The 27732-nt window shown below is 38.9% G+C and overlaps 1 protein-coding gene across 7 annotated transcripts in view; it reads right to left on the minus strand.

The window, feature by feature from the left end:
* LOC129179122 (protein unc-13 homolog C) overlaps window positions 1-27732 on the minus strand; it is a 141735-nt gene that overhangs the window by 32699 nt on the left and 81304 nt on the right. For all 7 annotated transcript variants that reach the window (XM_054771972.1, XM_054771971.1, XM_054771970.1 and 4 more), the window contains exons 17-22: window positions 24388-24521; window positions 21058-21143; window positions 4687-4813; window positions 2712-2808; window positions 1805-1948; window positions 201-278 (exon numbers count right to left, since the gene is read on the minus strand). In XM_054771972.1, the coding sequence (XP_054627947.1) occupies window positions 201-278; window positions 1805-1948; window positions 2712-2808; window positions 4687-4813; window positions 21058-21143; window positions 24388-24521 (666 nt within the window). The remainder of the gene's footprint in view (window positions 1-200; window positions 279-1804; window positions 1949-2711; window positions 2809-4686; window positions 4814-21057; window positions 21144-24387; window positions 24522-27732) is intronic.

Genomic DNA, 27732 nt, shown 5'->3' on the forward strand with positions numbered 1-27732 from the left:
TTGGTCATCTGTCACTTTAAGAATCGGACACGGGGCCCAGACAGTACAATGACTTTAGGCTGCAAGATGAGTAATTACACTTCAAGTGTATTACAGCAAACAGTGCTGGACCCTCTGCTGTTGAAGGCATCTTCTGATTAGACTTAAAATATCTGTCTTTATCCTCGTCACCCCTTAGCATACTGTAGAAAGGCACTTACCACGTTCTCCTTGTTCAAATACAAAGGATAGTCCTTGGAAATGATTGCAGCATACTGCAGAAGAACCTTATTGATAGTCTGCATTGAAGGAGAGAGAGAGTCGGCGTTATAATAGCTGTTTTCTCTTCTGTTAATGAATCACAAGGTATGTACTGGAAAAATACAAGCTGTGCTGCCTAATAAGATGACAAAGATCAATGGCAAAGTCCTACACAGTCAGTTAATACTGTACACTGCAAAAATACAGTGTTTTTTTCAATTTATTACAGCGGAACCTGTCAACTGTACCATGCATACGCTGCGAAAACTGAAATCCAAGCAAGATTAAATGAAAGAACATATTTGCTCATTTTAGACATCTTCGTTCATAGAAATCTTCTGTAGAGTCCAGTTTTTGTAATGTCAGAACATTGTGTAAGAGGACCACATTTAGGCCCGTTTTGCTTGTTCTTTGTTTTTTTAGGACTTTTTTCAAACACTTATTCGAATAGATGATCCACTGTTGTGCATGACGCTACACAGGACAGTTCACAAAGTTCAGAGCGCAGATCAAACTGTGCGTTTTGCTTTTTCTTTGACTTTTCAAGGCTTAATTGAAAGCTAGCATCACCATACACATCACCACTAGTAACCAAAGGTAAGGTTGAGTGTTTTATTGGAATCATGTATCATCAATCGTGTTATATTGTTTTATGTTGTAATATTAATGGTGGATAACTTCATTTTACACTTGTAACAAGTGTAAAAATGTGGCAGTTTGAGGCAGTGACATGAATCACCTTTACATAGATCCTTCATCACGTCTGAAAAGTAAAGTCTTGCATTTTTAGGTTCCAATATTAACGGTGGTTAACTTCTTTTTACATATGTATCACACTCAAGGATGTTCACATGAGTACTGTTGAGAGATTAACTAAATTGACAGAATAATTAATTATCATCTGTACCTAATTGATGTAATTCATCTCTTCTACGATTGGCTGGCGACCAGTCCAGGGTGTACCCCACCTCTAGCTCATAGTCAGCTGGGATAGGCTCTAATTAGCTGTGGCTGTACTTGCAACAGGGTGCTCTGCGGCGATGTGGTAGGCTAAGCTTGAGCTGCTTCAGTGGTAAGCAAACTCCTTACAAAGGAAGTATATCAGTCTACCTTTATCAACGGTGTCGTCTGAGCATTTTTGAATTGTAAATTTCCCATTCAGTGAACCGACAACTCTCACATGCACCTCCATTTTCACATCTCCTCTCGCTACTCACCGCTCCTCACCTTGCCCTCCCAAATACAACGGGATCAGTTTATGCTAAAAAGCCCACACACAAAGACAGCCAATCACTGTCCACTTTAGGGTGTGAATTGGCCGTTGTTTTCCACCCCCAACAACTCAAGCACAGGGAGCCCAACACATAAAAACAGATTTTATAAAAAGGCAACTCGCATACAGAAACAGTAAATTTATAGATTAAAAATAAGACTGTAATTAATTAATCACAATTAATGCTTTAATTTGACACCCCTAGTTGAAATCACACTTAAAATGCCCATACAGTTAATTGAATGACTTTGACAGCGTTTCTTCCCAGATTGCTTTCACATGCTACCTTACCTTCGCAAAGCGGCACATGAAGTGCGCCAGAGCCTGAGGGTTGGGACACTCCAGCTTCTTGATGATCTCAAAACTCTGGTTCAGTTGCGTGAACACATCTACCACCGAACAGGAAAAGAGAGCGTGCTCGGACGTCTGCTGGAACTGTGGGGGCCCAACACAAAAATGGCAGGATACTTGATAAAAGTGTCACAATATTTACAACACTGGATAAAACAGCCTCGTAATGTTTAACTATTTTCCATCCATTAATAATTAACATAAGTCACATTTTAAACAATGTATAAACTGTGATGTTATGGCTGCATTTATCCATAAAAGTGGAGAGCCATGTAAAATAAGGCTATTAGGTAAGTTGCAGGACACAAAAGCTTTTATTGGCTTGCCTTAGTGCTTGGTAAACACTTGGTTAGGTGAGGGTGGTTGCCATGCTTACAGTAATAGGAGGGATGATTGAAAATAGATGGCGATTGAAGGGAACAGGGCTGAATGTTTAAGAATGGATGACATAATGGTCCTATACAGTAATTTGGGGGTTTAAGGGGTAAAGGTTGTTTTTTGCAAGTTTTCGATTCTCTGAAAATGTACGAATAGTAAATGACAAAATGGAAAAAAGTGCCAGCAGGCAAACTAATTTATTCATATTTTCATTACCCAGCAATATACATCTACCCACTTTTCCTTGAAATCGTAGTTTTTAATGTTTTGTTTTTGTATGAAGTTCCATTTATATTCGCGTCCCGCAGTGTCTGGAGGCAAAGAGTGCCTCTTGCCTGCATGAAATTCCTTTTATCTGACACAATCTCTCCTCTTCGAGAGACCGAATTTGTCTTCTTTGCAAGCTGTCCTTGGCCGATTTACATACAAAAGACTGAGAACTAATGCAAGTTTTTTTTTCTTTACTCACGCCGTCCTTCTTGTCCCTCTCCAGAGCTCCATTGAGGAAATCCATGGCCACATCTTCATTCTCATCCAGCCACTGAATGACAAACGGCTCGAACCACCTAAAATAAATAACACTTGACTTAATATTTGTTTGTGCATCGTGTGAAGAAGTGGTTTTGCCTTTTTATGTCTGAATTGCATCATTTTTAAAGACAACTGAAAGTCTATCCCAGTCAGAATTCACAAGGAAACTAGTGCATGCAAGAGAACTACCGTATTTCCGATAGCCGCAAATAAGAGCTTGACATAGACTAGTCATTTCCACAATTTGAAAACTCATTATATATTACAATGTTTTTTCATTTTAATAATGCTTTGGAGTGCCTCAAAAAGTGGAAATGTAGTGACAATGTAGCTCTGTTTTGCTAAATAAATAAAAGCTTGCCTGAAGCAAAAGGAAAGTTTCCTTCCTTCCTGAAGAGCTACGCTCTAAAAAAGCAACTATTTTCCCTCTGACACGTATGACACGATGACACATAATATTACGACTTTATTTTCGTACTACTCGACTTTCTTTCTCGCATATATACAACTTTTTTCTCGTAAATATACGACATTCTCTTAAATTTACGACTTTTTTCTCATAAATTTTACGACTTTATTCTTTTAAGTTTACCACTTTACTCTCTTAAATGTACGATTTTTTTCTTGTAAATGTACGTCTGCTATTATGTGTGACTGTTTCAATGCAGTATTGTCATTGTGATCACTGTCATAGTTCATCATTTCATGACTGCTATTATGTGTGATTGTCATTGACAGCTTTGTCATTGTGGTTGTTGATGTTGTTTTGTCCTTATGTCCTTGTTCGTCTTTGTGGTTGTCACGGACATTTATTTGCTGATGTTGTCCTGCATGTTTCTGTTGTTCTATCACAATTGTTGTTGTTGCTGCTGTTGTCCTTGTCTCTTGTCTCTTTTTTTTTTTTGTACGTCTTTTTTTCCTCATAAATTTACGACTTTATTCTTCTTGTTAATTTATGATTTTATTCTCGTAAATTTACGATTTTATTCTCTTAAATTTATGACTTTTTTCTCGTAAATTTCCGACATTATTCTCTTATGTTTACTTTTTTTTCATAAATTTACGACTTTGTTCCGGTAAATGTACAACTTTATTCTAATAATATTATGTCTTTTTTCTCGTAAATTTACCACTTTGTTCTCATAAAATTACGACTTTATTCTCGAAATCTCAGATTTTTTTTTTCAATGTGGCCCTAATACTCCGTCATAGCTACTAGCCTCCTGTGTGAAAGGCAAATTGAGTTGAGTTGAATTCCTAGTGTTATATTTGACTACTGGGCAAAGAACTCCACCATGGGTTACTTTGAAGTCTTCTCATGTGCTTGTCTCTCCCTTTTCTGCAAGTCACCGTTCAAGGGGACACGCAATCTAATTTATACCATACTTTCTCTAGAATATTTACTTGCAGGCAATGTTGCGTCTGCGACAGTTGTGCAGTCTTGGTGATAAATCAGGTGCAGTGAAACATTTGTTTGTCTTGCCGTCACCGCACAAACACATAACGCATTGAATGGATGTGCCAATTTTCCGTGTTGCCTTAAAGTGGTCTCTTAATTAACTGGTGCAAAATCTTCTCGTTGATTAACAATACAGTGGTGTGAAAAATTAAGTGACTCCTGTGCTATGGGTTGTGGTAACTATAAATGTATTACAGATGTCCTAAAAGTTTTATACTGATTAGAAAAATGACTAAAGGACAATTAGTTGCTTTGTCCCGCCTGTGCCCCTGCAAAGACATTTTTGCCTGATGGCCGCCATGTTTTTCACCCTAAAGTTACAGTGGGTGTTTTGTGGAGCGTATTGAGCTGTGTGAGAAATTTCAAGTCAGGCATCCGACAACACAAACGTCCATACGTGTGATTATATGTCAGATCAGTGTGTGTTTGGATGCAGACATTGCAGATTACTTACAGGGAATACTCCGGCGGAACCCCCTTGAAGGCTGGCAATTCACGCACATACTCATTATGGAACCATTTGACTTTGAAGTGAAGATTCATGTATTCAGTGCTTTTGCATAAGCGGTGCTTATCGTGTTCTGGAATGCAGATTAACACACAAAAAAGGAAGCAGTTAGCACAAACAGTTGCCTAAATTGAAAGGCTTGTTAATAATTTCATGGTAGCGCCACGGTATCACACTTTCAACCCTTACAATGATTAAAAAAATAGTCTGCCTTTTTATTTGAACCACTCAAAAAGACAGAAATATGCAAGAATATCAATCAGGTAGTTTTGCTTTGACACAAAATCTTCACAAGCACAATTATGCCAACTGCCTGCAGCTATTGAAGGTATTAGAAAAACAAAAAAAAGAGTAAGCCTGCAAACACATCCAGATTCCCTTCACATAGCCCTTGCATGACTCCAAAGAAGAGACTGGAGATAAAATGGATTAGATTTCATCCAGTTTGGCTGACGAGGCTGCTGAGTCATTAAGACCGGCTCACTTTTTAGACATTTTGGAACAATTAAACCTATGAGAAAGTGGCATTTTTTATATGAACAGTACAATAGAGCCCACCTTAGTTTGTCTTCCACACATCACAATTCTAAAAAACACTTCAACCAATAGACAATAATCCCTCGTTTATTGAGGTTAATTGGTTTCAAACACGACCGTGATAAGTGAAAGGAATTCTTCTTAATGAATCAAATATTTTTGGAATTTAGAGCATAGGAAACCTGTTTACACTAGTGTTACCCAATACAGTAGACATAATCAAAGAAAATAAGCCATTTAAGACATAAATAAGACTTGTGTGGGTTTGTGTGTGTTGCTGTATTGCTGTAAATGAGTCCTGGCGCTAGGGGAGCTGAGTAACGGGTGGACAGGAAGTGACGTTGAGCATTCTTAGCTTGGTGTGGGTGCAACAGTAGCCCGTGTTAGAGATTATTGTGTCTGTTGTGAGATAATTCAAACCTGCAATAAAAGCTTGTTGTTCCGGCAATCAAGTCTGGTGCTTATGTGTTTCACCTAACATTACAGTAATATTACTGACACCTCGTGACCAGTGTAGAATACTACATATCATCATGTCTGAATGTGTCTTCTGCTTTATATTTGTATTTTAGTTCATTTAGATGTTTTTCTACTTGAAAATGCTTAATTTACAAAAAAAAAAATGCTCAAATATGCATCTTTTTTTACTTATCATAGGTTGTATTCAACCACAAAATAGCAAGATTTATTAATTAATATATTTTTGAAAAAACGCACGGTGCCCGTTGGCACGGTTAGGAGATCGGGAAGACCTGGGTTTGAATCTCCGTTTGGGCATCTTCGTATGGAGTTTGCATGTTCTCCCCGTGTGTGTGTGGTTTTTCTCCGGGTACTCCGTTTTCCTCCCACATTCCAAAAAGATGCATGTTAGGTTAATTGGAGACTCTAAATAGTCCATAGGTGTGAATGATTGTCTGTCTATATGTGCCCTGCGATTGGCTGGCGACCAGTCCAGTGTTTACCCCGCCTCTCGCTCAATGTCAGCTGGGATAGGCTCCAGCATGCCTGCGACCCTAATGAAGACAAGCGGCACAGAAGATGCTTATATTTTTGCAGTGGTGGGTCTGATGATGCTGTGCCCCTCCACAGGGATAGCAAGAATAGGAAGTTACACACACAAAAAACAACCGTAACTTCCAGTGTATAAGTCGCTACTTTTTTCTTAAACTTTGAACCCTGCGGCTTATACAGCAGTGCGGCTAATTTATAGCTAAATTGTAATTGTGTGACATCTCCCTTACTTCAGAACCACTACTAATCATTTATCAATGTGCCACTTGTGAGTCAGTGAGGAGCTTTTTCCATAGTAGGAGCCAATCACAAACTATCAGTGAACTCATGACCAGCTTGTCAACCCAGTGGAAATTGCAGGAGGTCATTACTCGATATAACAGTCTGAGTCACGGTGTCATCTTACAAAGAACGCTAAACTCATCACACAGCAACTGAACACACTAGTAAGGAAATATACAATACATGTACCAATATGAGTTTAAAATGAAAAAAAACCCAACTATTTTAACTTTTTCCCATAATGCATTTCATTGGTGCCTGCTTGAGCGCTGTAATGATGTCAACCACCCTCTGGGCACGGGGGCTTATCTGGCTCCTTCTGCTGGACAGAGGTACCATTGCAACACTTCAGCAGCCATCCCTCCATTAATCCATTTTCTATGCCACAAAACGGAATGACTGAATTGTCAGTCAATATCATTCATACACGTTAATTTTGCAATTACTCTGTTTTAAATTGGCAAGAAATGGTCATGTAAATGCTGAGGAAATTTGCTGTCCGAAAGTAAAACGTATTTAATGTTCCTGCATAAAGCAAGATACGTATTGTCTAACAGTGTATGAAACCATCAGTAAGACAAAGACAAAATACTGCAAAAAAAACCACCCAGCAAATGAAAGGCTGCTGAAGGCTGGTGTTTGACAAGAGTAAATTCTCTGTCAAGACTCTAAGATTAAAAATGCAGTAAAAGCAGTGCTGGCACACGAGTGCATGAAGCGTGAATGAAAAGTCAAAGATAAACTGCCTGTGTAGACAGAGGTATCATTTCCAAGAGAAACACATGTATGAGCTTGGGTGTACAAGAAACAGGCACACTGAAGACACACTAAAGGTATGACAGGAACCATCAATCTACTAAACATGTCTCAAGACAATCCCTGTTCAAATGGACCTGAAACACAGCTGTAATACGCATTCCAGGCCAGTAGGTGACATTATCACTCAAAAACACTACTACTCATCCCTTTGCAAGACAACGTCAAGTCAAATAATTATTTCTTTAACAGCATGCAATTTTTCTCCAGTGCTACAATGGACGAGAATGAAACTGGAAGGATGCACAAGATGAGACAGAAACGCTGCACGCAGCATACGCACAAATGCTCCCACAACACGTTAGTTTACATCAAAAACTTACGCTAAAATTTTGCCTTGGTACATTTCCCGGGTTCATCACAAAACGTCCGTGTTAACACAGTGTTAGCATGGAAAGCGGAACCAGGAGTCATTATCCGCCCAGCTCTGCCGCTCGTTTATGACATCGACAGAGGTTGACTCTGTAGTTCTTTGCTAACTAACACAGTTATGCCGTAAGTCTCTGCTTTTTGTATTAATCACAGTTGTAAAATAACCCATAATGGAGTCAAAGAAAGCTGAAAGTGCCAGTATTTTGAAAAAAAAAGTGTTTTATGTGAAAATTAAACGGATTAACAGATTAACTCATTCAATCCCAACCCCTTCAATACTATTTTAGACTATCTTTCAAAGAACACAGGATATTGTGTTCTATGGCTATATAAACATGGAACCTACCAAAAGAAAGATTAGACTCCCGTCTTTCATCAGGAAAAAAAAGTCTGTTTGTACCTTTCTCCGTTCTTTAGTAATCAGCAGTAGAACATAGGTAAGTTTCAGGAAAATATCAGTTCCCGACCAGAAAAGGGAGAAAAACAGCTTTTTGTGAAAAGATACATTTCAAGCATAACTTTCACTTTGACACAAATATCTTTTGCTTTTGTACAGCTGAAATATGTAAACAACACAAAAGGGGGTTGTTTTACATTAAAATAAGAATCTGTTTACAAATATAACACCCAACCATCCATTTTCTATGCTGCTTATACACCATGAAAAATTTACAATTTTCATATTTGGAACTGAACTTTGTGTGTGCACGCGTGTGCGCATGTGTGTGTGCATGTGCATGCGTTAACATTTCCCTACAATGTGTAACCTTCTGCATGCTACACTCCTCCCTGCTCTCCCACTTCCTCCTTCCTGTCATGTGTGATTATTCCATTGAAATGATCTCTACCGAGCTCTTATCAAATGCACTTCTGCCACTCTGTGTCTGTTGTTATGGCTTAAAAGTGCTCTGAAATGTTAATGCATTAGTGGAGAGTTGCATCATCACCTCTTTTTGCCTCTCGCGCAAAAACACGTAAAAGACGTATAAATACATTGTGGGGACCGCACGTTCTGGATTGTACTGTAAATACATATTTGGTATTGAAAGAGTTAATTGGATTTGGATTATTTCTTTATGGGAAAAACTGATTAGGTTAGAATACGTTTTGGTTTAGGCCGAACCTTTTGGAACGGATTAATGACGCTAACAGAGGTTTCACTGTAAACACATGGTGGCGTGTCAAAAATGAAGCCTAAGACGCTAACAATATGATGGAATTAATCTGTTTTTTTGTGCTTATATTTGCTCACACTGCCTTGACGCTAACTCCAAAGACAGGTTGGAATCCAGCTCGTTGCACCCTGGCTGTCACGTCTTAATCCTGATAAGAACCTGAGTGCTTAGCCTGATGAATAGTGCTAAGCTTTGCCATCCTCCACTCTCCTTTAAAGCCGTGAGAAAATATTCACATATATTGCAATGAAAATTTAAAACCTATGGTGATTGCGTTCTATTAATATCCAGTGTTACTTGTTAGATTGAGGACGTCTGTAGAAATGCGGTGGACGCGTTGCATTCATGACGCAAATGTCATTTTTGTTTTGGTTGGCATCCCTGAGATGTGATACAATATAAAGTGCATTGTGGCTTGTCTAGCAAAGCCATTTTCTTGTAGTATTTTTAAAGATGGAGTTTCTTCCACCGGCTTGGAATTTTGACATTTTTGGCAGAAATCCCAGGGTGATACACCGGACGACATTTCTGAAAGCTATGCAATTTCTTGCCTGAATGAGACGAGGCAACTCCTTACAGTTACTCTTCTTTGGGGATCACACCCAACTGTCAAGGTGGTTTTACAAAGGCTGCGTTGCTGTTAAACTAGCAGGCAATCTGTTTCAGAAACTCAAATATGGGTTTGAGAGGAGGATGTTTGTTTATATCAGCGGTCACCAACCTTTTTGAGACCAAGATCCCTGGTGTCGGCCGTGAACCTGCACAAGATCTCCCCTCAGCCCTTATCGAGCGGAGGCGTTGCGGCTCAAATATTTTTTTGGATGGGCACGTCTATGGAGTTATATTTGTGTCTTAACTTTAAGGTAGCAAAGGCAGACTTTGAGCCTTGTTAACGTGCAATAATTACTGTTGTGTGCACAGGCACATCACTGCAGCCCACTGTCACTCCCTCCCTCTCTCGCTCGACCTTTTTTCTAGCGCAGGGGAGCGAGTCGGTGTACAAGGCGAGCCGGTGTATTAGAGTACCTCCGGCCAGGTTTTGTGGACTGGGCTTCTTATTGGGGCTCGAGGCGTGCGGGCGTGTTCAGTAGACAAAATGCGTGCCTGTTGGTCGCTCCCTTGGAGGCGAGGGCACTGATATGATAATGCGTTTTTTTCAAAATGTTTTCGAGATCGACCAACAAAGTCCCAAAGACCGACTAGTACCTCACGATGGACGGGTTGGCGACCCTTGGTTTATATCAAGTTCATAGGAGATGACAGCAATGGTTTGGAAAAAGCAAAAATCAATGATGTAATCAGATCAACTAGTAAGCTGTAGCCCTAGCCTGCTGAAGGAAAGGAGGGAAGGGTCCATAAAAACATGTTCTTCAGTTCTGATAAAACTACTGTCTTCTCAGGAACCACTGGTGCAAACAAGCATGTCTAAACCTCTCGATCCTCAAAGTACCTTGAAACATCTCAAATCGAAAGCTCTGGAAGTTGTGCGTCAAATTCAGATTTTGACCAAAAATGCTTGGAAAAAAATTGCCATTAAGTTGCAAAAAACGTTTGAGGTTTCCCCGTCATCACTTATTCTTTGGCCTTTTCTGCGGTGCTCGTTCCCAAAAGGACCTGTCACGCATGGAATGACGCAACACATCAGTGAGCATCTGAAGTGCTTCAGTGCGCATCAATTTACATTTATTCTGCTTTTTCTTTGGCTTTTCATTACTTTTGTGTGATACTACGTATATTGTAAGAGGACTTACAATTCAAAGCATTAAGACTCCACTGCCACTTTTTTTGAAAGTGTTTTTGCTTATGTGACAGCTGAGAATGTTAAAGAAAAAGAAATCAATAAAAAATAAATCACATCATTACGAAAGAGGTTAACAGACGGTTCTTGAAAAGCCCTCGTCTTTCAGAGCGCAGCTTCAGAGAAATAAAAAATTACAAAAAACGTATATCCTCTTAGAAAAATAGATGAACCCAGACTTAGAGCAGAAGGACCTCTCTTTGCATTCACTGGTACCAACAAGGTGGTTTGAATAGATGGGAGAATCCATGTGAAACGAGGCCAAGGGAAGCAGCATAAAAAAAAAACACAGAGGCTTCGTGACTTCAGAGTGAGTCATCAGCTTCGTTTTTAGAAAAGGGCTTTAAATGTTTTATATCCATGAATTTCAGCCACAAATGGAAGTGACAAGGTTTTTTGTGTGTATTTAAAAACACACCCGATGCTGCATTAACAATTTAACACAACATCCTTGCCTAAATTCACTTCATTGACTCACTGGAACCTGCATTGTTTCTCATTAAGACTTTGTGGATGTACTTAATAGAGTGCCTTCTGAGACCAGTCATTGCATATGTGCCCATCTTGAAGGTCAACCAGTGCATATTCATACATACTGCTTATGTAAATCCATTCTCATGAGGTCTCTTCTCTTAGATGGATTGGCGTTTAATATATTAATAAACCACCCTGCTGTATATGTGCAGGTTTTAATGTTTAACAAAGACTACGTGTTTTTTTTTGTAGTCTCTATGCAGTGTTCCCCGTGCAAAGGTTCCTCTAAACAGTACAGGAACCGTCGGAACTGTTGCCAGGAAATAAAATCTTGGGAGTTTAAAGGACGAAAGGTACGTTCAAGGTACGTACTCAAGCAGAGTAAGTTCTTACTTACTAAAATATACATTTTTATATGCACAGTATGCTATTGAATTAAATTGGAAGGCTATCTTTGCAGATCATCTCTACTGTACATGTCTTAAAAACATCACCTTCAATAGTCATTCGTAGTTTGTATACTCATTCACCAACCGTTCCGTCCTGTTTCAACACACTTTCTTTGCAGTACCAGTTGCAGTAGTACTGTACAGTTTGCTTGTGGAGAGAGGCAGCTCAGTACAATAGCCAGAGACAATGGTGTCATTTTACTGTATTGGTCGACAATAAGTTGTCTGCTAATCTGTGGCTTTGTCAAGACAAAAGCCCTGTACCATTTTGTGTTTATCTTTGTTTAATTCATTAGCTAGTTACATCTGATGATGATATACTATTTACGAAGCAACCTGAGCTAGCACCACTAGCTGGATCAGGGTTTGGCATTGCAAACCAGTAGGAATGTAAGAATCATCAATGCATCAATTCATATTCCTCTGATCAAACTACAAATATTTAGCCTCACCAAGTTGTACCTCGGAGGGGCCATATCGTAAATTCCGGACTATAAGCCGCCACTTCTTGCGGCTTAAACAATAAAGTGGCTAATTTATGGCTAAAAAAACTACAGTTCCCATGATGCTTACAGTGCAGATTCAGAAACATAGTTTTGAAGTCTCATGCGGTGATCGTGTTTTGAGCTGACAATTATTAAGTAAGTTTAATCAAGTGTAGAATCACCGGAACTAACGAGTGATGCTGAGAACACCGAGTATAGGTAGGATTGCAAGGTTTATAGATAGTGTGTCTTTCTGTGTAAATATCCCATGTTACAATGTGGACACCTGTTGCTTATAGACAAGTACAAATTTGCCTAAAGTAGGTTTCAATATTAATAAATGGAATATTTTCATAGTTAGAGCATAGAAAACATGTTTATGACTTTGGAAATACAGCTTGTACATGAAGTAGCATCCCTATAGTCACCTTTACACTTTACACAGATTCTATTTCTGACAAAAAGATTTACAGTGCTTAAATCAAATTGGATTGTTCTAGACCACAGGTGTCAAAGTCGAGGCCCGTGTATTATTATTGTTTATTTTGTTACTTTTTCATGTATTTATATTAATTAATAAAATACAGTGTTGTCTCGCTACATCGCGGTTCACGTTTTGTGGACTGGCTGTTTTACGGATTTTTTAAAGTGCAATTTGGCACGTTTTTTTTCAACAGCGTATGAACGTGCATTGTGTTCCGCGTCCTTGTGGTGTATTAGAGCGATCTATCGGTACTCTGTTGTATGGTCGCTAGCAAACTAGCTAATCGTGTGAGGTGCTTGCTAACTGCCAATAAACAATAGAAGAAGAAGCTAAACGGCTTTAGGGCACTATTACGGAATAAATGAATCTTCGGTTCGAGGAGTAGGACGAGGAGGAGTAAAATGCGACAGCAGGTGCAATATGTTTTAACAAGGAAACAAAAATGCTACTGCCGAATGGCGCCAGGACGAGGCAGAGGAGTGAAATATGCGTGAGTCACGTCATAATTTCTTGTGTCCAATCTAGTAGGTTGATTATTAACATTCAAACCAAATTTGAACTTAAAGAGTGTTTAAACAAGAGAGAAATGTGAGAAAATGTTAATTTTTGTCTGAGAAAAGTGTATAAAGTGCACGGTGAGGGGGTTTTACAGCCTTAAAACATATATAATAATTGTAAAAATATATAAAGTTGGCGACTTTGAGGATTTCACTTATTGCGGGCTATTTTGGGTACCGATCCCCCGCAATAAACAAGGGAACACTCATTAAAAAAAATCAACATCACACTTAATCTTTCTTGCTAAATGTGTTCGTTCTGTCAATTTTGACAGAAAATTTGTACTCCAAGCAATTGGAGTTTTATTTATGTTATTGTCAAATTTCATTTAAAATGAATTATACTAGTTAATAACAGGAACTATACTAACAGTTGTATACTCAAATTTCTGCTTGGCACTTTGACGTCAATGTTAGTTTGTTGGTAAAGCAGTCAACAGTGAAAATTCTAATAATCAAATGTGTCATAATATCATGAAGTGATTATACATTGATATGGTTTCATGGTTACAGGAGGCCCTCTGAGGGTAACCATGACTGCTACGTGTCCCACAGTGAAAACGCTGTTTCTAGACTATGGCAAATTGTTGTAAAAATGTATAGTTTCCCTCGATTTTTACCTGTGTTTGCCTGAAATTTGGCTGTAAACAAAACCAAAGACCAGCTTGCCACTAAGTCCGTGATTGCAAGCGTGTTGTTCCATGCCCCCGCTGGTGGTAAACAGTGTTGACTGTCCTGAGGGAGGAGTAGGCTCAGAATCCCCGGTGAGGATGTCATCGTGTCTTGACGGCGCCCACTGGGACGTAGCGACTCCACTCGGATGCAACTCTTTAATGCCGCGTATGCGATGATGAAGTGCAGCAGCACACAACAGCATTTACATGCTCCAATTACCATTCAGTCACTCCAAATAGGAGTGCAAATAGGAATAAAAACATACATTCAGACTTTTTTTTTTCCATTGTGGTTTGTTCATAAGGTAGTCTTTGGCCATTACCCAGTAGCTGCCAATATGTCATACGGCTAATGATTTTTTACGACTGTGCATCCATCCATGTACGCTTCCTGCAAGTAATGACCAGGTAAAGCCAATACGCCTGACTCACTGTGTAAGGATTCACATAATTCTATATAGCGAACTACCAGCAACTTATCAGCTTTATTACTTTCAGTGCATGCATTCGGAAAAAATACACACTTGATCCACAAGACATGAAGCGTACTCTATTAGACTGAAAGCTGCAACGAAGTATGGCGAGCGCGGGCTGGTAAATTCACGCAACAGGAACGACAGAAATACGTCATTCATTTATGTTTAATGAAGCTGTTCCAAAAGGCGGAATATGAGTTAATGTGCTGCTGGAGTTTTGGGCTCTTACAGGGTACGCTTCTGTGACGGCCATTTAAACATCTATATGGTAGCTTTATTGCGTTTGTAGTCAGAGCTTTAGAAACTATTCCAAAGTCCAGTTGAGCGGCAGACTCATTTTAGTATGTAGACATCCATTGATTCCACAGTAGCAGTATGGACAACTACACAACCTATCAAAGAAACAAACCTATACTGTAAGTTGAAGTACCAAATGCTGTAGCACACGACCTCGTGGTATGTAGCTAGAAACATCGCAGTCTGTTGATTGTTCAGTGGAGAATTAGGAGGAAAACAAAAGGCACCTTTTCTCCAACAAAGTAGTCACACACTAGCACAAAACAGTCAAGTACCAAGTGGAAAGAACACAAGATGCTAGATTGTCTTTCATTCATAATCAGTTCAGACTGCAGACAGTGTTGCCAACTTGGCAACTTTGTCGCCAAATGTGGCGACATTCCAAGCCGTCTTGGCGACATATTTTCTCAAACCTGACTAGCGCCAAATCTAGTTATGTTTTCTGACGTTGTTGGACAGTTATCTGGTATTGGAGGACTTCAAAGTAAAAGCACTTATTGTTCTGCAGTTTCTGTTGTCACTGGGCAGCAGCGGGTGCTGCTGAGAGGTTTGCCTCGCCTCAAAGACGTCAGTGCACAGTCAGCTCCCGCAGCACACTGAGAGCATAGTGGAGCGCTACGCATCCATGACTCCCGCATGCGCGAGGCATGATGCCGCCGGGGTTGATCTCACCCTGTTTTCCAGAGCGGGATCTAAAACGTAAATGCTTCTTAATCTTGATTAAATTACTACTCATTCGGACTCAGTGACTTACAGTACCTGTCAGTGTGTCAGAACGTGTGATGGAAGAACGTTGTGCGATAAATGAAAGAAGTAGTCCTAACTGCAAGATAAAAGGTGGAGGCTGGAGGCGAGTCTGGATGTAATTATTACTCTGTCTAGACTTTGATAGAGCGCTGGTTGAGATAAAATTCTATGATTTTGATGAATTGATGGCCAAATTTAAATTAACCAGGAATCAAGTTTATTTGTAGTTCTAAACATAATGAAGGTGTTTTTACTCACTTTGTCTCTCCTTTGAGGTTATGCTTTTTTCCTAAAGCATCTTTTACAAGGCCACATGCAAATTATATGTAAATTAGCCGATGACGTCATCCAGGACAGCCAATATCTACTTTTCTTACTGAGGAGTTGGCAACAGTGGCTGCAGAACCCCTTTGGTCCAGTCAGCCAGGATAGGCTCCTGCCTTTTCTGCTTGATTCTGAACTGGATATGTGGTAAATAAAATGGTTGGACGGATTTACATTGAAGGTCCCCTACTATGCAAAAATGACTTTTGAATGATGTTTCCCTTGCGTTTATGAGCACCAAACGTGAGAAAAATCTAAAGCTGCATCTAAATCGCCCCCACTTGTTTGCTCCACGTTTGAGAGAAGGGGCTCTAACGGTCGATTTTGAAGTTCAGGGTTTTCATGGCATTATGGAGTACCCTCCTTCCTAGGGACATGACACCCACTCTGATCCGCCTCAAGCTAAATGAAATGAGCCCGCTCCGTGTATAAACCGCTTCACAGAGGCTTCGCTACACATCTTAAAATAAAGCCACCACTCAACTACAGACCTGCGAACTGTAAGTTTGATCATTTTGTTTTGTGTCGTCCTGTTCCACTCCCTAATGTTACGCTGTTGTGTGTGATACACTGTATGGCATGTATTATGTTGGACAAGTGCAGCGTTAAAGCGTATATGTTAAAAGTGGATAAAGCGCAAAAGCGCTTCTTGGAGCCACACACACTCTGAGAGACATCTCATCTCATTAGCATGAAAGCTATAAGCACACACAACGGCGTGTACCCCACCTCTTGCCCAAAAGCCAGCTGGGATAGGCTCCAATTCACTTGTGACACTGAACAGGATAAGTGCTAGAGAAGTTTTGTGCAACTTTAGAGGATTATTACTGCTCAAAATGTAGTTAAATTTGAGAGTTTCCACTGTAAAAATAAAATGACAGTATGTGCCAGAAGTAGTGGACAATAAACATTTGAAGAAGCACAGGGAGGTGTGTCCATTCATTATTTCACACCCTCCCTCATCTATCTTTGTCTTCCACCTCCGCTCTCTTCCACTCTCACCCACATTCAGAGACGCAAACATGCTAATATTAGCGCCATCCATTTTTTCCCTTCCCGTCCGTGCCCACCACCAAAGGCCTCGTAGCAAAATGATGCATGGAAGACTTGATGAAGTCGCATGCAGTGTGTGCACACAGTGACACACATGACTACGTTACTCCTTTATTCCCATTCATTCTTTCTCACTGCATGGCTGTGAGCCCACAGACAAACATGGCTGCTTCGAAGAAAGCGGGATGCTGTGCCTCCTTCAGGGTGTCTAACTTAGCGCCTAGATGCTTTTCCTGTGTGACTTCTTACGTAATCCTCTGCTCTCCCTATGAATGACTTCCATTAGTGTAAAAGACCAACAAGGATGAATCAATGCTATGCCTTCAAAACTATTGACAGTGTGAAGATGAAAACGTCAAGCATCGCTCATGCATTTTTTCGTAGCGTGCTTCTTTTGATGTCTGCACGTCTATAATGCATGTGCGTGTGTATTGTGCAGCTGCAATTTGCAGCGCGGTCATTTGGTTACCATAGCAACCTGGGAATTGTGCGGCATGGAGGAAGCAGCAGGTATGGGTGCTGTGCCGATGAGGACAAATGAGCCCTTCTGTGCATTCCCAACATTAAATATTGCCAATGATTGATTTCTAATTTGATAATTTTCCCGCCTGCTGTGTCATCATGTCAGGAAAAACATTCTGCTTCTTTGTCTTCATTTATCAGTGTGCAAAAAGAGGAAAGGTTTTCAATAAGAACACATCCGGAACGTCATTTTTAAAGATAAAAACATGTATTTAACCTTTAATCTGATGGTTATATTTGGAAATGATTGCTTTGATTATTATCATTGTTATTCATTTGTAATGTTTCTTGTTATTTCATTTATACTTACACAGTTTTAATTAACCCATAATAGGGCACTGATAATTATATTTGCAAATATTGTTGTAGTTATATTTTTCTATCAATATTTAATTTTTAAAAAATGGATATTTAATTATATTTTTATGTAACTGTTTAAGGGGCACTTATATTTGGAAATTATATTATGATAAAGATTATATGATAATGATTATATGGTTCAAATTAGGGATGTTCCGATCCAATCTTCAGGACCGGGATCGGCTGCCGATCCACCTTTTTTTTTTTTTTTAGGCAAGACCAGCAATTTTAGAAGCTAGTAAGTCTCTGCAGTTCTTCTTTTTAATAATGTTGTTATACTGAACCTGATTAACTGCGACAGCTGTGTTGGAACAGTGTCTGAATTTTTCCTCCTTGGCTATGTTCACCTTCAGGGTATGATGCCCAATTTGGACTTTTTGTTAAAATTGGATTTTTTTATGTGGTCATCATATTACCAAAAAAAGGCAAAGCGTCCGGGAAGTGACGTGCATGCGCAGAAGCATGACATCACGCATTGCCGTGTGTTTAGGGAAGTAAAGATTACAGCAGTGTGTGCGCTCCTCGGTGCGTTTCAATTTCAAGGATTTTGTGCAACAGGAGTCAATATTTTTTTTAACCAAATGATCCTGCACAGCAGATTAAGAAGAAAAAGGGCAACAAGTGAGGCTATGGCAACGTGTTGTGACGCCTGTTCCGAGGAGCGTGTGGTTGGCAGGAACCATTGCTTGTTTTTTTGAAAGACAAAATGTCATCGTGGTTAAAAAAAAAAGTCACATTTGGAGTCTGTGGACCAGAGGCTATGCGGATAACTACAGTGAGCTAGATGCCACCAAAGAGACGGAAGAAAGTGAGAGCCAGGCAAAATGTGTAAACAAAGATGGTAGAAAAGTTGATCGAATGCGATTGAAACGTTAGCAATCACACACACTGGCTGGTCATCAACTGACTACACATTTTACACACTATTAGTCATTCTCACGGTAATAAGGGACATAGTGTCTGCTTCGTCAACGGCCACACTTTTATGTGGTCACACATGTGCGAGTAGATTTAAAATTTACCCGCCATATCTCATATTTTAGTTGCAAAATGCGACTATTTCGTGGCAGTATGGAGACCTGTTGTAGGGTACTGATAATTATATTTGTTAAATGACATTTATTATTATTTTTATTTATTCTTATTCCTATTTTTTATACTGTTCTAAAATTATGAGACATTTCTAAAATGTATACTTAATTATATATATTTTTATTGAAGATTATAAGAAATTATTATTATTATTATTATTATTATTATTATTATTATTATTATTATTATTATTATTATTATTGTGGTTGTTAAAGTAGCAGGAGTAGTGTTAGGAGTATTTTTAAATTTAGTTTAACCCTCATTGTGAACTCCTAACTGTACCCAGAAATTGTATTATCTTTGCACATATACATATCGTTATTATTATTATTATTATTATTATTATTATTATGTGATTATGTGATAATACAAATACACAGTGTATTTGTATTATCTATTATTATTGTTATTGTTATTATTATTATTATTATTATTATTATTATTATTATTATTATTATTATTGTGGTTGTTAAAGTAGCAGGAGTAGTGTTAGGAGTATTTTTAAATTTAGTTTAACCCTCATTGTGAACTCCTAATTGTACCCAGAAATTGTATTATCTTTGCACATATACATATCGTTATTATTATTATTATTATTATTATTATTATTATTATTGTTATTATTATTATTAGCATTAGCATTAGTAGTAGTAGTAGTAGCAGCAATATTACTATTAGAATTACTGTTATTATTTTAATGTATTTTATTATTATACTTAATTATACATTTTCATTTGTAGCAGGGTTTTCTTTTCATTTCTAACGGGCTTCTTCTGCCTGAGCGCAAGGAGGCGTTCAGTGTCCATTTTGATCACTGACTTGAGCAACCACATACTGTGTGGTTTCTTGCCCGAAAAAGGACGACAGATGACAGGATTAACTTAATGTAACTATTTTATTCACTCAATTAAAGCTTGAATCGAAGGTGCCAAAGTCCTTGGTGGAAGAAAATGGTTCCCTACATATTGGGGAAACATTTTGTCTTCAAAAAATCCTGACTTTGACATGAGGGGATCAGACAGGCAAGACAAATTGAGGTGTGAGTCTGTGCATATAACATGTGCTGTGCAACTACACCATACTGAATGCTTTAAAACTAAGAAAAAACACAGCCGTGCCATTTTTAGGAACATGGGACATAGGAATGGCAGCTAGATACCCTGAGAACAAAAACACAATAAATAGAATCAATCCCCACACATTGTGCTACACTGCTGGACTTTGATTCACAAACCCACCTACCGGATATCCTGGTTGGGTGTTGATCCAGAGGACTCAAACATAACAGGAACAGCTTGCTCACTAACCCGTAGGAGGTATTTGCCTGCTTTCTTTTGGGGAATAAGACGGAGCAGGAGGAGCTTGCATTTGGGATTGAAGTGAAAACCCACATTTATACAGAGAACATCTCTTCCAGCAGGAAAGCAGCTATGAGATTTGTTACTGGGTGGCTAAATCTACAAAATGTGACTATATGTCCTTGGTCAACTATAAATATTTTCTAAATGGGATTTCCCGATCTCCTGTTCAATGCCAGTATCATGTTTAGCAGATGAATGTGCTGGATGTCACTCAATTCCCATAGCCACTAGCGATGGTATATATTTCTTTTTATTTAAGGGTTTTATTTGCCAGCAGATTGCAATTTATTTTTCATGCTTCGTCTTTAAAGCGCATGCACAGGTAGATGTAGCTACTGTGCTTTAAAAAAAAAAACAGCCATAGTTGTTAATGCCAGCGTTTTTTTGACTTAGCTCTAATCAAAGGCCTGTGCAGTTATTTGCATCTGTGGACCTGGCATCTGGCGACTATAAGAGACTCTGCAGTTTACCGAATAGAGGCGTTAATTGGAGCGTTTACCACATGCAGCCTACACGTTCCAGACAAATCGCCTTGAATAATACTTAAATATAACATCATCATAACGTCATCATCATTTTAGTCATTGACAAGGAAATTCTAATTTCTTATTGCTGGTAAAAGAATATGTGACAATTTTTATGAGCATTTGTAACGTGGCAGTTTTGTCAGTTTGTGATCTCAAGTTAAAGTGTGTGAATCAATACTGTGTAATCAGTGGGTAGTGTGGATGAGAAAAGCTGATAAGCTCCATTGTGACACCAGCCAATGGACAAGTGAAAAATGGAGGTGTTGCATGGTATCACTTTACATGAGCTTTTAATGAGCATGTCAAGTAGTAACTACTTAGCCTCCAGGTGATTAGCCCACCTTGCATTTTACCCTTCATTCATCACAAAGGCCGTGTTAATAGATGTTATTGTACTCATCTTGGAATTGTCACTCACTGTCACTAAAAGCAGAATTGACTCACCTTCCATTGCATACTTCATGTCCAGGGCGAAGAGGTTCCACGTCATCTCGGCGCTGATCTTGCCAACACTCAGCTCCTGTGGAAACCTGGTGGAAATGGAAGATAGATTCCGGTTAAACTCATTTCCCTGTAACGACATGCACCGCTGGGCGGCCTGATGGCTAGGGCCCGAATCTTGGAGAAAGGAGTTAAATGGTTGTGAGACAAGACACGGTTGGCAAGTCTCATAATGCAGACCTTCGCCAAGGATTAAACATTGGTCACCTGTGAATTCAAGAAGGGAATGGCTATAATGGAGGACCCGGACGACTACAAGTTCTAGCCAGGTGCCAAATTTCTTCATAATAAAAGCCTAGAACTTATAAATGGATCCGACAAGCTTAAATTATAATAATTATTATTATAATAATGCATTTTATTTGTAATGCACTTTTTATTCTAAAATACTGTAAAATTAATATAATTATAAATTGGCATTGTTGTCAAATATGCAATCAGTATAAGATCTGAATCAAACAGACTAGATTAAAGCTTCTAAACCTGCATACTGTAAATGTCCCAATTCAATGCCTGGAATTCAGTGAACTGCTGAGTCTCCTATCCTGTCCGGGTGCGGGGTCTACAAAAGTAGAGTGACCATATTTTGATTGCTGAAAACCAGAACACTTGGTCCAACGATGTGATACTCAAATGATACTGGAAGTTTAAAGATGTTTTGCTGCTTCAGGACCTGGAAGACTTGCTGTGCTAAACGGAATCATGAATTCTGCTGTCTACCAAAAAGGAGAATGTCTGGACATCTGTTCGTGACCTCAACCTGAAACCAACTTGGGTTCTGCAGCAGGAAACACACCAGCAAGTCCACCTCTGAATGGCTGAAGAAAAACAAAATGAAGACTTTGGAGTGGCCTAGTCAAAGTCCTGACCTGAATCCTATTGAGATGCTGTGGCATGACCTTAAAAAGGCTCTTCATGCTCGAAAACCCTACAATGTGGCTGAATTACAACAATTCTGCAAAGATGAGTGGGCCAAAATTCCTCCACAGCGCTGTAAGAGACTCAATGCAAGTTATCACACACGCTTGATTGCAGTTGTTAGGTTTAGGGGGCAATCACTTTTTCACACAGGGCCATGTAGGTTTGGATTTTTTTTCTCCCTTAATAATAAAACGCTTAATTTAAAAACTGCATTTTGTGTTCAGTTGCGTTGTCATTGACTAATATTTACATTTGTTTGATGGTCTGTGACATTTTATGACCAAAAAAAAAAAAAAGAAATCAGGAAAGGAGCAAACACGTTTTCACACTGCTGGCCGAGCAGTTTATTCCTTACTGCTATTACAACATTGGTTCTGTTGCAGTTTAAAAAAGAATGTCTTATATATGTTAAGTTTGATAATTTTGGAAATAACCCCATCTTCTTTACGGATTAGGTAAATAAAGAAGGTAAAACAGAGATAAACAACCTGTTTGCCAGTCTACTCCTAGGAATGCTGTAGGTTTTCAGTCAAAGGTTAAACGTCAGTAGTTTAATTATCCATAGCCTCAGACAGTGATGGGAGGACATTTGCAGATGACGAGGCGTTAGCCGGAGAAAGGTCAGTTCATCTGGAAATGTTATGTTCTTTTCCAATGCTGAATTATTTCTCCTGTAACTGTAATTGCTGCCGTGTGCAGAATAAACACTAAGAAGGCGGATGTGCTCTCTGAAGAAAATAAAAACAGATCCCAGGAACAATTGGCTTCCCGGCTTTCATGTCTGTCCCACTCGCTTATACGTAAAGCATACAATTAAATGTAAATCTGGATCTAAAGTGCTTGTGGATGCAGTGAGGTAAACAAATGATGTGTATGATGCTTATTTTTTCAGGAACAGTCCCTGAAGCTTCTAATCTTTTGGCTTTGCATCATTCCAATGGCATAATTTTTCATTGCAAAATAAATTCACAAGATCAGTCTATTCACAGTTTGGCCCTGAAAATATTTTCCTTCGATTATTTGAGTGGCAGCAAGACCGTTTTTAGGTTTACCACAAAAAGAGCAGCGGGGGTCGTTATCCTTCTGGAACTTGACCAGAGGAAAGTGTAGGGAAAATAGACACGAATAAAGCAGCTCTATCATTAGACAGTGTAGCAGAGGAGGCTCAGGGCATAAACAGCCGTAATGAGCGTCGTAAATCAGCAAGAGGCAAAAAGAAACAAGCTAAAAATATGAACAAATATAAAAGGATGAGAGGGTATGTAATACGAATAAGCGGGGCCAGAAATGGGGGAAAGAAATATACGCCTCATCTGGTTTTCTGCTGGGGCAAACCCCGCTCTGTTTTGATCAAGAAATGGGTCCAGCAACTGCTGCACACAAACACAGAGGAAACACATCTCTATTCTCCGCAATTCAAATGGCTAATCTCGTATTTCATCCATCCCTCGTTATGAAGTTATTGCATTGCTCACCATTCATATCAAAGCATTTTCAGTTCAGCCTCCTAGGCTTTAAATGATACAAATACGGATTCAGACAAATCATAGGGTTTTGAGCACAATGATGCTCGTGGGCGACTGCATGGATGTACTGTATCTTTACTTCCCATGGTTGACATCGTTTTGTACTTCTTTAGACAGCACACTACCAAGTTGACCCAAATATCGAACAAAGGCTGAAAAACTGAAAGTTGTTTTATATTCAGGATGCAGAGATTTATACGTTCAAATTGACAGGTGGCGCCAAACGACTTCTCCCCAAACAAGTCTTCCTGTCACTCAACACACAAACCAGTAGTTGTTATGTTGGCAAACCGTAAGATACTGGTGATTAATGAAGCAGTCATAAAACAATTGTAGAGCAGCTTCTATATCGCTCGCCCTAATTAGGGTCACGGTTGAGCTGCAGCCTATCCCAGCTGACTTTGGGCACGAGGCAGGGAACACTCTGGACTGGTCGCAAGGCAGTCGTTTGTATAGACAACCAACCATTCTCACCAATGGACAATGTAGTGCCTCCAATTACAGCAGCCCTATGGAATGTGAAACCTGCAATCTCCTGACTGTGAGGCCAACATGTTAACCACTCGTCCACTGTACGGTTTGTCTTTGGTTTTGTCTTTAAACATATTTTTCCAAAATCTCTTCTCCAAAAAGTCGGGTCGTCTTATATTCAGGATCATCTTATATTCGGGTCAATACAGTGAGACTGGCGTTTGTAGTCAAGTCGTACCCGCTGTTTTGGCCCAATGGCCTCAAGACAGGAATCGTCAACTATCGTGTGGAACTGACCAAATTCTTTGACTAACGGGTTGTAATGCAAGACATCATTAATGAGAGGGTCACATACTGGTTGATGACTGGCGTGTACGCCGTCCTGTCTTCATCTATGACCGACACCATGAGGGTAATGAGCTTGGGCCAAAAGTCCAGGTTCTTGATGGATGGTCCTTGCTCCTCACGTGGGATATCTTGCTTCCGGCTCTGCGGAGAAGGAATTCACGATACGTTAAAGAAAAACGGAAATTGTGCCTTCAATAAAAATGGTATTTTTGTCATGAATACCCAAAGTTACACGTTGTACGACATTCCAATGGCATGTTGCGTGTCATGTTTTCTGTGTAATTGCTCTACTTTGTACCAGGTGTATCGAAACTTTTTCCACCGAGAGCCACATGCTAAAATTGAATGGACGCAAAGGTCACTCTTATTTTTAGTCAACCAACACATGTAGATATGCTCAGACGATAAATGTATTTGAAAAAGAAACTCAATCTCAACTTTGTGATACAGGCGAAAAAGCATATTATTAGTATGAACTTTGATCTTTGCTGTTGTTTCCCATTTTTGCTGTTTTCCAAATATTTCAACTTTCTTCTTAAATAATATTGATAATAGTATTGATACATTTTCTTTTCGTAATATTAGGACTTTATTTCCCAAATATTTTGACTTTATTCACGTAATATAAGTTCTTCCTCAACCTAATTTTCCAAAAATTCCAACTTTATTTGGTTTTGTTTGTGTATCATAATATTAGAATAGAAACAAGTAATACGAAACACTATGCTACAAAAATGACATTATTTTTTTTCCTCTTAATATATTCTTCTTTTTCCATTTCTGCTGGCTTTTTTTTAATGTTCCAACTATTTCAACTTTCTTATTGTAATTTTTCTTCTCGTACTCATGACCTTGTTCCCATAATATTTTGACTTTATCCTCGTAACATTATAACTTTTTCCGCAACCTAATTTTCCAAAACTTACAACTTTATTAATAGTTTTGTTTGTTTCTCATAATATTCCACTTGAAAAAAATGTCTTTTTGTTGATGTTAATGATGTTATTTTTCTACATAATTACAAGTTTTTCTCATTAGATTACAACTTTTTTCTCAGACTTTATTCTTGTAAAACTACTGCGTATTTTTCCATTGTTGCTTTTTATTCACTGTTTGTGGTTGTTTTTATAGTAGTTTGAATGTGCCGCAAGCCAATTAAAAAAAAAAATAAAAAAAACCAGCTGTGGGGCACACATGGCTCTCGGGCCACATTTTGGACACCCCTACTTTATACTTATCCATAATATAATTCACCAAACAACAGGGGCACCACGTTAGCATTGCAATAAGTCCCTAAAAAACACATATATGTGTTAAATGGAAATAGTGGATCATCTGAACTCTAGTGGTTCTGCAGTCAAGCAACTCCGATCTAAAATATGGTCAAAAACTTGAACATGAATCCAAACCTGAAGAAAATCAGCTGACATGTTGTGGACCAACAGTGTGGATACATGCAAATCCACACACACACTGTGTCAATGACGCATATTATTTATGACATACCCTCACAAGAACATAATATATACACTTTTTACCCTCATTCCTGTATGCAAATACAAGCCTATTGTAGATGAATGGAAAACTGTGGAACTGGTTCGATTGCTTTACTGAATAATTTAGCGGGAATGATCTGACAACCTTCAGCGTATTGACTTTGGTGCAGCACACAGAGCAGACGTTGTAAGGAAGAGATCTTGGGAATTGGAATTACATTGCAAATCCATTTACTTCTCAGCCTCCAATCGACGACTGCAACTTTTTCTGTCGTCTGTTGTTTTGTTGCTGTGGTTTTTCCACCATCGCGACACGATTTAATCTCACGCGGACAAGAAAACGAGAAATCATACGTCGTGTGACGTATGATTGCGTGTCGCCTCCCTTTTAATCATTCAGGTTTGGGAGCGCCACCGCCATAAAAAGAGATTACTTCTTATTCTGTTGGCGCTTTCATCCAATGCGTCTTAAGCGTGACTATTTCTAATTTGCATTTTTTTAAAAAAATATGTTAAATGCTATGAGAATGCAAAAGAGCAGTGTGAGCTTTAAATTCTTACTCGGGAATTGCCAATTTAGATTTCCTTTGCCAGAGTTAACAAGGAGGAGACACAAATCTATAGTGTTTTGGAGTGGAGGTGCTAAAGAAATGGAAAAGCAGTTGAAATTACCATAAATTAGGGCAAATTTTCAATAATAAAAACCTAATAAATGGGATGATGACAGGACTTTTCTCCTATCTTGAAAAATTGACCTGACTATTCTCTATTTTCCAAAAGATGCATTTTTTTCATGTTTGCAGTGGAACAACAATACCAAAATTTGGCATTAAAATGTTGTTGTAGTGGAAATTAGCATCCAAAACAACAAAAATATTATCATTTTTTTTCCTTCAGAAAGTAAATATAACAATTTGTGTCTTAGGCTTGACAATTTATAATGTCTTTTTTGGGTTGTTTGAGATGAGTTAAAGTACAAAAGATGCTATGTGAATGCAAAAGAGCAGTTTGAGCTTTAGATTCCTAACTGTGAGACTTGGCAAGTGCCAATTTTGATTTTCTTTGCCAGACTTAACAAGCAGGAGACAGAAATCTACAGTGTGTTGCAGTGGAGGTGTTGAAATGACCATAAATTAGGGCAAGTTCGCCAACAATAAAAGCCCAATAAATGGGATATATATAAATGGGATATAATGGTGCACCATGCAAACCGTGCACAGGTGCAAAAGTGAAGGACGCATATGAAGGTTGACTAGCAGGCTTCCCCGTTAAAACTCCCTTTGCTCATTTATATTCACCTCAGGTCGCCATAACCGCATTGTTCGACGTGATTAAGTCGATGCTGCTTTTTTTTTTTTTTTTTTTACAGTCAGCAACACACCCATGGCTTTCAATCTTTACTGTAAGATTGCACCTTAGCACCGCCACTGCTACAACAAAGACTACTTTCGCCATGGCGAGGGCAATAGCAGTAAGATTGATAGCGGCCCATCGCTCTCCCAGAGGCTAGCTAGGTGCTTTATGTTTATTGTTTAGTGCTCCCAGGTTTTCCATTTGCATGCGACTGGCTCATCATCAATTCTCACAATTCAAGTCAAATTAGAGTCGGAGACTCAGGGAGGCACTCTGGAATGCACTCAATTCCTGAAGGAAAACACGCAGGTGGTGGAGTATGGGGGTTATGATTGGTTGGATTCTAGGGTCTATGTGCTCATTTTGGAGGAAGGAAAAATGTATTCAAATATAATAAAAACAACACTGGAAAGTAAAATACACAGTTGACCCTAACAACTAAATATCTAAACTTTCCAGAAACTTCTATAAAATATAATATATTCATATTTGTACACTTTAAA

The sequence above is a fragment of the Dunckerocampus dactyliophorus genome, chromosome 3, assembly GCF_027744805.1.
Source record: "Dunckerocampus dactyliophorus isolate RoL2022-P2 chromosome 3, RoL_Ddac_1.1, whole genome shotgun sequence".
Taxonomy (NCBI): domain Eukaryota; kingdom Metazoa; phylum Chordata; class Actinopteri; order Syngnathiformes; family Syngnathidae; genus Dunckerocampus; species Dunckerocampus dactyliophorus.